The sequence below is a fragment of the Cololabis saira genome, chromosome 22, assembly GCF_033807715.1.
Source record: "Cololabis saira isolate AMF1-May2022 chromosome 22, fColSai1.1, whole genome shotgun sequence".
NCBI lineage: Eukaryota > Metazoa > Chordata > Actinopteri > Beloniformes > Belonidae > Cololabis > Cololabis saira.
In genome coordinates, this window is record NC_084608.1 from 12,930,438 (window position 1) to 12,945,042 (window position 14,605).

The 14,605-nt window shown below is 40.0% G+C and overlaps 1 protein-coding gene across 6 annotated transcripts in view; it reads left to right on the forward strand.

Moving 5' to 3' along the window:
* The window catches only part of ctnnd2a (catenin (cadherin-associated protein), delta 2a), a 312,351-nt gene that overhangs the window by 254,377 nt on the left and 43,369 nt on the right, over window positions 1-14,605 (forward strand). For all 6 annotated transcript variants that reach the window (XM_061713369.1, XM_061713373.1, XM_061713370.1 and 3 more), the window contains exons 16-17: window positions 9,327-9,444; window positions 13,417-13,599. In XM_061713369.1, coding sequence (XP_061569353.1) covers window positions 9,327-9,444; window positions 13,417-13,599 — 301 coding nt within the window. The remainder of the gene's footprint in view (window positions 1-9,326; window positions 9,445-13,416; window positions 13,600-14,605) is intronic.

Genomic DNA, 14,605 nt, shown 5'->3' on the forward strand with positions numbered 1-14,605 from the left:
TGCAAAAGCTGGGAAACGAGAGGGCATACAGGGAGCAGAGGATAAGAAGGGGGGAAGATTAGACAAGAGAATGGAGCAGCAGTAAAGACTGAGAAGGAGAGACTAACACAGAGCTAACACGCTCATCAACACAGTTGTCCTTCTTTTTGCCTTCTGGAGTTAAAGTTATGTGAGACAGACAGTGTTCAGATTCCTTTGTGCTTCAGCTCAATTTCAGATGGCTAGCCTATCTTATTATGCCTTTGCTGCTGTATATGTGGGTCTGTGTAGCTGTGCTTCACATGAGCGTGTATACAAGCCCAAAGAAATGTTGGGATGATAAGGAAAATGGGAAAAAAATGCTGTGATTCTTACATTTATTCTGACTTTCATCTCTTTTGATACCATATGAGCATCCATCTTTGCAAGTTTTTTCAAGCAGGTGACGTCAACATCTATCCATGAAAGGTGCAGGATTTGTCAAGCAAAGACTCAGACCCAAACCAGACAAGAAAATCTGAACCATTTAAAACAATGTCCTCAAAGATTAGAAAGAGTTTAGCATATTTGTCTCTCTACATAAACATATCTAATCTGGACTACCATAGTCTACAATCCCTTAGATGGCATTGCATCACAACTATCATTTATTAATAGCTGATTACCACATGGTCAATTGATTACTTTGAGAAGCCTTTGTCAGGTACTACTGAGCTGCATTCTCAAATGTCACTTTAAACTCTGTTGTGCAAAAAAGAGGCCTCGTGTTAACCTTGTCAAGACGCAGCATCAATGTGTATGTGGTTGGAGAAATCTGAGACGGACCATCACACAGTGGAAACATGTTCTGTGATCCAGGTGTGTTTTTGTCTGGAGGAAGTGAGTGCGGTGTGCTCTGAAATGAGAACAAAAGGCAAGACGGTTATCAGCAACAGATCTAAGGTCCAGACTGTTAAAGTATGGTGTTGTATTAGTGCCCTTGTCATTCACACTTCTATGATGACATGCAGAAAAGCACATTGAGGGTTTAGAGAATCCTATAATGCCTTTAAGATTACAGTTTTTTTTTTTTTTAAGAAGGCAATAGAAGAAAAAAAAACAACAGAAAAAGAACACTTATTCTGCACACGAGCCATCTCAGATGAAGACGATAGTACAGAATACAGATACTTAAATAGCCTCATAGACTCTTGACCTGTACCACATAAAGAAGGATTAGGAAAGTTTGGGGGAACAAAAACAACATTTACAAATGACAAACCCTTTGAATATCTTGGGTTCATATTCTCTGCCAAGAAAAGGTCAAACCAAGTTTAAGAATCACTACCTATTTTGTTATTTATCGTTTCCATGTGGTCCCAGCTTTTCTTTGTTATGGTTGTATTTTTCTATCTCCATGTGTTTTTGAACTTGTAGTAAAAAATAAAGGTGTTTAACAAAGTCAATCTCGGAAATCAAAGCTGGCATGTGGGAGTGTTTGAGAATGGGAATGAAAACGTGTCAGGGGATCACCTGCTTTCATGTGTGTATGGATGTGTGGGAGTGTGTATGTCTGCACGCAAGTATTTGTCTGCTTCTGTCTTATTTTATCCATAATATTATACGTGTGCAAAGCAGCTACTGAAACTTATGAGCTCAGACCCATTTGTGGTTGCGGGTATTGCGTCCCTTTCCCAAGTTTGACCGCGCCCACTTACACAAGAGCAGAGCGTGTATTCCCATTTCAGTCCTGTGAAAATTACCCACCTCCCATGTTCTTTGCAAGGTGTTGTTGCTTGTGCTTCAGCGCAAGACTTCCACATGGAAATGGGTTCACCTGAAATGATCACATGCCTCCTTTTCATCATCTTTTCATAGCTTTTACCCAACTCTTTCTTCTTTTTCAGTTATTACGTACAGTTAAAATGTTTGGGGAGCATTCACATAATGAGCATAGATGTTGTAATGTCCCAGTTTGTCCTCTTTGGCAAATTGCCTTCACAGCCCATGTCCTTTTTTTCCCCTTCTTGATAGTGTTATCAGGCCAAAACCAAGTTGTTCTACTGAGAGGTTTCCATATCCTCCAGTGAGAGGCCGTTTAACTCCCTGTAGGTAGTTGGTTTGCAGCCAAGCAAGAGAGAAATTGCTGCCCGCTGTCTGAGGCTGCCACACACTGCTGAAACATATGTGTGTGTTTCTGTATGTGAGCGCACACACTGTTTCTTTTTAGAACCCTACGTGAGCTTTGCAGTAGGATTAGTTTCTGACTGGATCAAAAATTTAAAAGGAAATGTGTGGTAATAAATGAGTTAGTCTCTATATTTACTTCACTGATATTAATAGGTTTTGTGCACGTGCCATCTGGTGATGATCCACTGCTGCCTGCAGCCTCTTTCTCTCTCCCTCGTACACGGAGGCACACGTACACATGGTCAGATAGTCGTGCAGTAACCACATACCAGCTGTTTGAGACAAAGTCACCCAGTACTCATTTGTTCCTTGAGCACCATTGTCTAAAAGCCATCTGCCAGAGATTCAGTCATGATCCCATCTTTCAAATAAGGCTGCACAACTCATAACAACCAAAACTATGGAAAATGAAGGATTTTTGATTTTCACAGTGAGCTTGTTTCCTGAGATTCAGTGCATTCTTGCACCTTGGTAAAGAAGATCAATGCCAAATGAAAAATGTATAACTCCTCTTTCTTCAAAACTGGAACCAGTTAAAAACAAGTTCAGCTTTTTAATGGCTGCCAGTGCACACAAGAGACTTGTTAGTAAACTTTTTCTCACTTTTGCTAGGAGACAGCATTTCTGTAAATTTGTATTGTCAAAATATAGCCCATGCAGGTTTTAGGGGTGGTGAGCTAAAGCACTGAGTTTGATGTTGAACCAAATGATATCCCTTATAGCTCGATGGTTAAAAGATAAAAATGTTGGATAGGTCCATAGCTCAGATGATAAGTTGGCTGGGAGGTGCTGTCTCCTAAACCCTGACACGTAGTCTTTGTGTTGCTTGTAATCTTGTATCAGTAAAGCAGTGGCCAGAAGAGAGGAGCTGCATATAAAACATTCCTCTGCCTCAGATCAGTTGTCTAAAACATACACTTGACAGTCACAACTTCAACCCCCCCACCGCCTGCCTTAAGCAGCTCTGGTCCTTCTTATGTCATCAAAACAGCTCCGACTTGTTGGTTCCCAGGAAAAGAAAAATGACCTCACAGCGTTCTTGAGATATCTGTTATTCTTGCGTGGCAGGGCATCATTGGATCAGACTCGTCCTGATGTGTCCTGAAGACACATGTTGTTCCATCACTCTGCGGATGTAAGAACTCAATTTTGAAGACAGAAAAACAAAAATAACAACACCTCGAGCGAAACAGAAACTGTGACATAGAAACACATTAGAAAATAAAAACAAAGTAAGAATCTACAGGGAAGGAACCAAGAAAGGAGCTATTACACTCATTACACTGATTTCCTTGCACACATTTTGATGAGGATCTGGGAAAGCAAAAGGGCTGCGAGTTACATAATTATGGCTAATTGTGTCCACGCTTAGTACAGTGCAAGAAAATTTGTCTGATACTGAAGAATTTCATCTTTACTCATTATTAATTATGGTTATTAAACGCAACCAATTAACTTATTGTCCAGAAGCATCGTCTTAGGGACGGAGTCAGCTTAATCAGACTGACACCACAGTTTTCACTAAACCCATACAGACCTAAGCCGTTGGAAAAGAAAAGCTTCCTTAAACATGAGGCATTTTCAGAAAACTTAAAGCTGTCCAGTCAAATATTTTACTCCTCATTCTCTGGAGAAACTTTAAATGTGAAATTAAAAAAGTAAGATATTGATGAGGTTAACCACCTGCTTCTGAGCCCTCGTGTTTATCAAGGTTACAGCTCTCAGTGGGTTAAACATCGGTCACTGAAGACTGCAAGAAGTGGGATTAAATGAGGTAGCGAGACATCTAATGTAAATTCCGGCATATATTAATGAAAAGAAGACAGTCATGATTGTTTTGGGTCCTAGTGTCACAAATACATCTTGTCCCGTGGATACAGGCCCCCTGGCTCCATATTGAAAGCCTACTGTCATAAATTTAGGCTTTAAAATGGATCAGGAGTTTAGACTGGACAGTCAGATCGGTGCAGAGGGGAATTCTAGCGTTTTCCAACTAGACAATTAGCAATTAAACTGTGATCCATGCTTTCACTAAAAACCAGCTGAATTGTTGTAATTCTTCTATGTTGGTGTTAGCCAGTCCTCCCTGTTTCGTCTTCAGCTGGCGGAAAATGCTGCTGCAGGTCTTTTTCCTGGAACAAAAACGAGAGAGCATGTCACTCGGGTTTTGTCTATGTTGTCTATGTGATATGTGATTTGATGTCTATGTGATTTGAATTTGATTTAGTTTATTTTATTGAATTTATCGTCTTTTTTCACGTTTTATTTGTCTCCTCGTACCTTTACATTATGCATTTTATTCTTAATGTAGATCAATCATATGTGCTGCACTTTGGTCAGTGATTGCTGTTTTTAAAGTGCCTTATAAATACAGCTGGCTTATCTTAAAAGCTGAATTTAGACTTTTGTTTAAACGGATTACCCAGTTTTGAGATGCTGATACTAAGGCCTGGGATATACTTGCTGTTAGTGCTTGAGTTCACATCCGTTCACGTCCGTTCGCGTGCACCACCAACCACAACGTCGCTCGCGTAGTACGCGAGGAGAGCGCGTCGTACTGGTGGTGACCGGTAGGGGGCAGTAAGCAGAGCAACAGTTGGAAAAGTGATTAAATATTTAGTAGTAGCGGTAGTAGCAGTGGTAGTAGCGGTAGCGGATTTGAACAACAAACAAGTTTACATGACACCATTGGATGATGTAGGAGATTATAACATTGCTTTGGTTGCGATCTCGGCAAAGGAAACGGCGCCAGCGACCTCCGCGTCGTCACTTGTGACCAACTGGTATCTGACCGGGACCAGCTGGTATCTGACCGGGACCAGCTGGTATCTGACCGGGATCACAGCGCCACTCGGGGCCACAGTGAGAACTGCAGGTCGCGTACGCGTTCAGTGTCTTTTTGAGAACGTGCACGTCGACGCGTCAAATGAACGCAGGATACGCGTGGCGGCCATGATGCGTACGCGGTCTGAACTGCAAGTATATCTCAAGCTTAAGTGTATGTGAAAGAGAGAAATTGGACACGAATTAGGAATGTGGCTTTTGATGAAACTTCTTATTCTTCAAATTATTTTTAAAGAAAATTGAAAACCGTGAACACTGAGTTTAATTCCCAAATTGAAGTTAAAGTTGGAAATAAAAAGTGACAACTCATGATGTAAGCATAACTTTAGATATACCTTGCATAAAAATAGATTTAATTTCTTTCCAAAACTGCCACAACGGATCCAAACAACTAGATACAGTAAATGAATAAACGAAAGTATTTTATATTGTGAAGTGTTGTGCCTGGGTGCAGTTTCCCAGCAGGCTCTAAACGGTGTGTTCGTTACAAACCATTATGCATGCATTCAACACAATTGTCATAATTGTCCTAATATGTATTTTATTGTTGTGAATGATGTTCCTATTACTGACAGATGTTTTGCTGTTTTGGTCATTCTAAAGCCTGTTTATACTTCTACGTCAAAACTACGTCGTAGCTATGCCGTAGCTACATCGTAGCTGTAGGAAAAACCTAAGTAAGAAAAAGCATGAAATAATGAGGAACATGCCGGGAAAGGAAGTGGCCTTCACATTTTCATATGAGCAAGACAGCAAGACAGAAACAGCGGGGAATGCAAGTAAGCACTCATTTAATATTCTGTGAACACAATGTAGGCATAAATCATACTTCTGTGCTGAACTGGGATTAATCTGCCTCAATAAAGTCACAAAAAATGTCCTGTTCGAAGATTGGAAATGATCCAGTCACTAGATGTCACCCTCAAATATACAGTAATGCTTTTAAGGGTTCTGTCAAAAATGTAGTCATGCTTAAGTCAAAACTGGAAACAGGAGAAGCTTACGCTCATTTTTATGTGCAAGTAATGAAAGATCACGACACAGTCCCATAAATTTATGAGGTAATGGGGCACATATGTGCCAATCACATCCATGTCGAGCCCTAGTTGATGGGCGACAAAAAAGCTTTCCAGGAGGTGGCTAGTATATCATCTAGTCTTGTTTGAGATGCAGACTTTGAAACACGCTGTATCTTTCTACCCTTCACCGAAAAAAAAATCCTTTAATCATGAAGAGGAGGAGACGAGCTGCCGTATAGGAGGTTAGGGTGATGGTCCGTGTTATTGTCAGACACGAGTTGGAAGAGTTTAGGCTCATCAAAGAGCTGCGGCCGGACTAAAGGGGAGAATGCAGTTTCACAACCTGCTGGAGAAAGAGGCTCTGAGTATGATTTGTAGAAATCTAATGTTCCCCGAGAAAATAACATTTTACTGGAAACTACATGAATAAATAAATATGTCTGCATCTGACTTTCGTGTCACTCTCAAAAACTTTGTGTACTTGTTCTCACCGCTTGTGTTTAGTTTGGTTGTTGTACTGTTTTATTTGGAAATGTTTTTTTCTCTCTTGTATGGTATTTGTCTTGACTTCCTTTATATTTTCCCACCTGTCTCTAATTACCTCCTGAGCTTCTCCCTGAGTATATGTGCAACCCTTTGCCTCCACGTTTCTTTGCCAGCTTTTTTGTAATTCTTCACTTGTTTTTTCTATGTTGCTGTTCTTCTGTTACCTGAATGTTCTCTTTGGGACCTTTGGTTCTTGCATGTTTTGTTCTCTGCAACATTTTGAGTCAAAATAAAGGATATTGTTTGCTGGCCCTGCATGGTGGTCTCCTGCATTTTGGGACCTGCGCTTGCAAACCTGACAGTTTGGTTTCTAATGATTTCTTATCTCTGAATGGACATGCTGTTTGTTCATATTGACGTGGTTTTTCATTTGGTTTCCTGTGTTGTTTTGTTAAAGCCAATTTTATTTCTGGAAAAAACTTTTAAAAACAACCAAGGTTGATTTTACAGGTAAAATAAAAAAAAAAAATATAGAAATAATGGCCATAAAAATAGAGAAGAAATAATATATAATGGTAAGATTTCTAAGCAGCACAACTGGATTTGAGGGCTGGATTTTTCGGCAGTTCATCATGGGCTGCAGTGAATTGTAGCGTGTGTTAGATAGTAAATTATTCTATTTTTATGTATAGTTTTTGCAGTTAATATCCCAACTTTTAGAGCATTTTCTCAGTTCAGCATTAATATTGCACAGCAGTGTGCCTTCACCTCTATCCCTGATAAGTTTTTGGTCAAATAACTTGATGACAATCTTGAAGTCAGCATATTCAAGGGTGTACATTTAAGTGATAAATAATTCACTTTCTTTCTCAGCCACCCACAACCTATCTTGCGCTCTTAACCATTACTCATGTTGAAGTGTTTGCACTGTTCTCTGCTTCAATATTGACTTGACAGAGACTTGCATCTCTGCTAAGCACTTCCACTGTATGCTTCTTTTGCCCATTAGCATTCAAAGTGGGTGAAAATGATTTGACCTTCCCTTGGAAGCGGGGAGTTTTAATTGAGTTCTTTCTCTCTTCTCTGTGTTTCTCATCGGTACCGTTTATGAATAACCTCATCTCATAGACTTGGGAAAGCGACTGTAATCACTTTGTTATATTGATATGATGGAAATGTCTCCTTGTTCACACCACAATAGTCTGTCTCATCTGTTCTCTGACATTTCACCTTTAAAGAATGATATTTAAACTCATGTCACAAAACTAATAATGGGGTTGGGTTTTATTATTCTTTTGATTGCTTGCTCTTTTTTCTTGTCATCTGTATCCAAATGTTATTACAGGTGTGGCAGCGCGATTGAAAATCCTTTGCAGTATCACTTTTAAATAACACTCCAGTGTAGCCGATGAAAGAAATGTCAACTTGATAGAACATGCACAAGGAGTTGTAGCCTAAGGCCATACAATAAATATATGATGCTATGGGCATGTTAGATATTTTACTTAAGAGGCAGTCATTATCTTGTAGTAATAGACACTTCTTGGTCATCGTCAGTGATAACTGAAACCATTGGCAAACAAAAGCCAGACAGAAATGAACACCTGACTATACAGTCAGTGTGACTGCACACTCCACCAAGTACCACCAGAAAATAGACTGTGGTGCCCTCAAAACACTCACTACCTTCACACCGGTGTGCCCTCACATATATTGCAGATTTGGAGGACAGGGCATGTCTTCTTTCATTTGTGCGATTCAGCTGAATTGACAAGTATTGATTCTGCTAAATACGACTATGCTGACAAAGTATATTGAGCAGCTGGGGCCACATTGCTTTGAGACTGCATGGTGACTTGAAACTCATGAGTATTTTTACACAATCACACAGTACAACCCTGTGGTATGGTATTAAAATTGTTTTCCAGAAACGTTGATCCCATAGTTCAATTCAATTAAATTCAGCTTTATCTATGTAGCAAATCATGACAAATGTTGTCTCAAGGCACTTCAACAATACAGTTCGACTCATTTGAAATTAGTCCAATTAATACAAAGCCAATAAAATACATTGCTTTGTGTGTGTAATTTTTTTTTTTTTTTTTCATTTGTGGTAACATTTTGATTTTATATTATTAAAATTGACAATAATAACTATCATATTCTTTCAGGAATTCAAATCTGAATTCCAGTTATAAATGTACATGAATAGCTTGAACTGCAAATACTTCTATACTATTGTGTTTAAAACCCTATAACAAAAGTCTTAACTTTGGCTTCGAAATGATGCATTGTTCACAAAAGCAACACGAAATGCTTTCAAGGCATCACACCTGAGGTGGTTTGTACAGACAAACAGGAGTTCACAAGGGAATATATTGAAACTCGGTCAAATTTAGCCTCAAAAGGAGCCACCTGTGCTTTCAATCCAGTCAAAATTTACTTCATTATTTCTGTGTATCATAATGAAAGCTGCTTATAAAAAAATGCAGCAATATTGTGAAATTATCAAAGCAGCGTTGGCGTCAGTGTTTGGCTGTGAAGTTAAGCCATTGCTTAATAAAGCAGCTTTTTTTTCTCTCTGTGTTTTTTTAATTTATTTATTTATTTTGGATTTAAGTCAAAAATGTTAAACAGTAGTGAGAGTTCATGGTAGTATTTGAGATGTGTCCAGAAATTTGATGCTATTTTTGAGGGAAGTTAACTGGTATCCCAGTTAGTTCCTTGCCTTTTTTCTTTCCCTTTTTCCTGTCTGTTTGGCAAACTCGCATATTCACAAATACACACTCTCAGGCCACCATTATTTCTCTTTTATCCTGTTTGTTGCAGGAATGTAAGTTCAGCAGGTGAGGAGGCGAGACGGAGGATGAGGGAGTGTGACGGCCTGACAGATGCTCTGCTCTACGTTATCCAGACCTCTCTGGGAGGCAGTGAGATCGACAGCAAGGTGTGCACCAGTGTCAAGAGTGTTTTTGCTTGTGTTCATACGTGAAATGTTTATTTTCAAATAGAGCAAAAAGCTTGAACGCATGAGGGTAACATGTGTCTGAAGTCTCCTTTCGCCAAGGATGAACTGGGGAAATTCTTTTAGCTGGGGAGGAGAAATGACAGTTTGAACTTCATTTCACTGCCAGTAGCCACAAGGGCACAGAATTTGAGTTTTCAAGAAGCTAATCATCATGTATTCTGGGGAAATTAAAGCTCTCACATTCACAGTTTTACAGAGGTTCTTACTGCCAATTCAGCTGTGCAAGTAATCCAAACTGAGTGGATTTATGTTTACTCTGCATTTTTCTGTGATGACATGTTCATGTTGAATTGCAGCGTATATGTTTGCATGCATGGGCCAGTCAATACTACGTAAACAGTGATGGGGATGGCTGACTTCTCAAGGTCTCCCCATCTCCCAGCCTTCTAAATGACCATCCTTAATCACTGCTGTTAAACACATCCTCCTATTGCCTCTGTTTGACTGCAGTTGCCATAGGACTGTTGTTGCCACAGTAACAAAGAGTTGGCAAATGAACCATTAAGTGGTCACTGCTTCAGTAGTGATGAACATTTTTTGTGTGCTCATTTGCCAATACGACTGCTCTTTCTTTGTTTTTCTTAATTAACCTCATCTCCTCAGACTGTCTGTATGAGTAAAAACTTTGAAACTTTCCAAATCAAAATGAAATGGTGTTGTTTGATGGAAATCACAGATGTTGCATACTTGCATCCAAACTTTAAATGAGCACAATTCAAAAGATGGCATCTGTGATGGTGCAAGACCACCACTGATCTTAAACAGTATATATAGATTTTGAGAAACATACCTGCATTGCCACCTTTCAATAAGTATTGTAATTACTGCAGCATTACTCCGTCATAAAAGAGACCAGGCTCATGTGGCCTGCCTGCGATCTAGACCTTTCACTCACTGAAAACAAAACAAAAAGTATTACAAGGCAGGCTCCAAACCACTCTTATAATCATTCAGAATCTTGATTATCATTACACAAAAAAAAATGAAATTCTGTGGTCCGATTCAGTCCAAAAAAAGCAATGTAACTAACTAAAATATATTCTTCCTAAATACAAAGATAAAAAAGAGGATTACTAATAAATAGACCAGTATAAAAATATAAATATAAATGTGTATAAGAATATCTGTGACCACGAATCAGATACTCACAAAGAAGATGTATACTTTCATGATATATTGCACAGTTGAGAATTATTATATATTAATATTCATATAATATTTAATATTCAATTTACCAACAATACCCTGGACGCTTCGGGCCATATTAATTGCCGAAGGAATGGCATAAATTGCGCCAAAATGACACGATTAATTCAAAATGGCCAACTTCCTGTTCGGTTTCGGCCATGGCGCCAAGAGACTTTTCTTTAAGGTGCGACATGATACAGGTGTGTACCGATTTTCGTGCATGTACGTCAAACCGTATTGTGGGGCTTGAGGCACAAAGTTTTCTACGGGGCGCTTTGAGCCATTTTGCCACGCCCATTAATGCAAACCATTAAATATCAAATTTTTTGCCAGGCCTGGCTTGCGTGCAAAATTTAGTGACTTTTGGGGCACGTTTAGGGGGCCAAAAAGGCCCTCATTTCGTCGGAAAAATAAAAAAAAGAAAGAAAGAAAGAAGGAAAATTCCTACAGATACAATAGGGCCTTCGCACTGTAAGTGTTCGGGCCTAATAAAGAATTGCACGTGTTCCTGTAGCTACATAAATAAAATGAATCATCATTGCTATCACTCATTACGTTTTCACACACATTCTGTATCTGCATATGAGTTTACAGTAGCTATAACAACATTGGCAACCCTGTGGTACTTCAGATATCAGGGAAACTGACAGGTGTAATTGAACTCGACTGGAACCTCATCAAGAGACGCTCCACCTGCTAGTCTATATAAAGCCGTTGCTGAAGTCCACGTGTGTGTCCAGTCCAAGTACTGGCTTCCCCGTGAGGAGATCCAACGCTTCGTCACGCTAGTGTCACCACACCTTCAGAGGGCACCCCGTTCAATTTTGCCCTCAGGGCGGAGGTGCAGCTTTATGCAGTGGGGAGCTTCCTGGAGGTGGCGATGGACCACGATGGCCTCATCACAGATATCTCTTGCCGGGAGGCACACATGACATTTTCGTGTGGGGCAGAAGGCCGGCAGAGAAGAGTTCAGCAGGAGCATCTTCCTCGGGGACCGTGGCTGCCCTCTCCAGAGTTACCTCAGGACACCGATAACCAACCCAGGAACACCACTGGAGGAGAGGTTCAATGAGGCCCCCACACACACACACACACACACACGTGTGTGTGTGTGTGTGTGTGTGTGGACCATAGGGTGTTGTGTGTGATTTATGTGCTGATAAAGTGGTGGGTGATCGATTTGCCTGGCATCGATGGATTTAGTTTCAGCACCAGGGAGGTGGACAGCTCCCACTAAGAGCTTAAGAAGCTTTTTTGGCCAGATCTTAAGAACACGTCTGGGAAACACCTCCTAGCCCTCCTTCCTAGCCAAACCTTTCTTAAGTCCTTAAGAACGATCGAATCTGGGAAACGCAGCCATTAACTGGATAAAAACTACTCAAGATATAGTTTGCAACCCTGTTTATAGACAGACAGATGGGAAGGAGAACTTTTTATACTTTGGATTATTTTTTTTCCCACCAAAAGTGAGGGATCACTTAAGATGTACACTGAAATAAAACATATTTCCTTAGTTTCCTACAGTGATGCAGAGATTCCTACAGAGATTTTACCATGTTTCTCAGTAACACCAGTTCATCATTTTAGGTATTTAGTTTCTGTCCTCCAGAGGAGTGCATTACCTTGCAGAACCTGAAGCCTGGAGCAAAGACAAACACGAGGTCATGCAGATGAAATAACTACAGAAATGATTGCAAGCTTTTGTTCACAAGAAACCCGTAAGCGGTACTCAAGTGAGGTGCTGCTGATCCATAACTCACCCAGGACTACAGTATGAGCTCGCTGCCCTTACTAGAAGCTCGAATAAAACCAAAAACACGTTTCTTTTCGTCATCTTAACCGTGTAGCGAGAAATAAAAGGTTTCTGTTTAAATGTTAAATAACGGATCGAAACACAAAATGTCACAGTAAATTGTAAATTAATCGTAACTTCAGTAACATCATTCTATAATGGAATGTGAATAAAATTTCAGACACGACTGCAGCTCACTGGAGTGAGACATTGTTTTGTTTGTTACACCTCTTGAGGCTGTTCAATTACACTCCATGGTTGTTTCTTGAGCAATCCACCGGTCAGACTGAGAAGATTGATGATTTGTCTTTTGTTGATTTCCACATCATTGACTCAATCTCTTCTCTTTCTCTGTGATACACACTCACACAAGTACGCACAGTCAGCTGAAGTACACACTCGACAACATTCAGCATATATTGTAAGACATTGTTTGCTCGTGTACAGAGAAACACTTACTCAGATGCTCCGTGGCTGCTGGGTTCTCCTCTAAACTCACTGTTTAATGAGGTGTGACGTAATGTATTGGGTTTGTCATTTTTCTTAATTTACTTGAGTTTCCTCCAATCTTATTTCAAAGTCAAGCTAACTAAATGCAGAAGCATATTACCTATGAGATTATGAATGCTCTTGTTATTCTAACTCTTGCTGTGTCTTGCTATCTCCATCTATCTTGCTCACAGTTGCTGCCATGAAGCCTATAGTGTAAAAGTGTGAGTGGGTGGTGTTTGAGGAATACTCTGACTTTGAGATTGCTCTCCTTTCAAGCAAGATGTTTAATTAAATCACATCAAACCAAGATCCCCCAACTCAGCTTTGCTATTTATGTGTCTTATGTCCATGTCTTCATTCTTCTAACTGTTCTCTGTCCTTCCTCTCCTCTTCATCTCCACATCCCAACTCATTTCCAGACTGTAGAGAACTGTGTTTGTATTCTGAGGAACCTGTCATACCGCCTGGCTGCTGAGACCTCCCATGGCCAGCAAGGGGGCTTGGAAGAGTTGGACGGCCTGCTTTGTGATGCCAACGGCCACGAGAGCGAGAGCTCCGGCTGCTGGGGCAAGAAGAAGAAGAAAAAGAAGGGAGCTGAGCAGGTAAGGGGTGGATTCACAGTTCAAACACACCTCTATTCAGTTTACATATACACGTATATATATTACTCTGCAAAGTAACCTCTGCATGTTCACAGCACTGCATGAAAAGTAATATGCACTGAAGTTTGTTTTGTCAGTACAAAGACTGAAGGAGGAAAAAACACTTTCAACACAAGAAATAGGAGCCAAGAGACTAAATCAGATCTAAGTAAGCGATGGGAGTGATGTGAGAAAAAACCAGGCAAGAGAGAAAGAGCTGTCCTGGGAGATGCAGACTTACGTAGTTGCTTCAATTATTTACTGGAGATTAAGATAGTAAGGCCCGGAAGTAGGGCCAAAGCCTGATGTGGATCTTATCATTTCTAATGGACCACTGGAACACACACTCCTGCACAGGTTTTCTTGTCATCTGGGGATATTATTAGGATTTCATTTTTCTTTATGCTAACAAGATTTTTGAAAAAAGCACCACAGCTGTGGCACTTGTCGAGTTTGTGATATTATATTAAGCCACTCTGACTACAGGAATCTGCTGGGATGCTTTCTGTCCATCTATCTATGTACAGGATTTACCTAACATTATCAGCTTGACGTGGTTCTCAAGATAAGACTAGAGCTCGATCGCTTTAAGATCATCTGCCTTTTAAGAAATAGGATTTTTTTTCTTTTCATCCTTCTCTGAAGAAAATATCTTTGAAGCAGGTTGATACACTTGATAGTTTATAGAATAGATACATAAGGTAACTACATTAATATTCAGTACACTGTGTGTCTGCAGAATGAAGAATGCACTAAGTGGAGATGATGATTCTTACTTAAATGCATCTGCACACTTCAAACTAAAAAGGCCTTTGATTTTTATGATCAGAGGATTTTTGCATGGATAAAAATATACATGCCCATGCTTTCCACAGCACCTCTCAGAAGATACGCACTAGCCTAGTTTACCTTGAGAAAAAGGGGAGGAGGGGAATCAGTAGAGCGAAGCTGAGAGGGTCGACAGGGA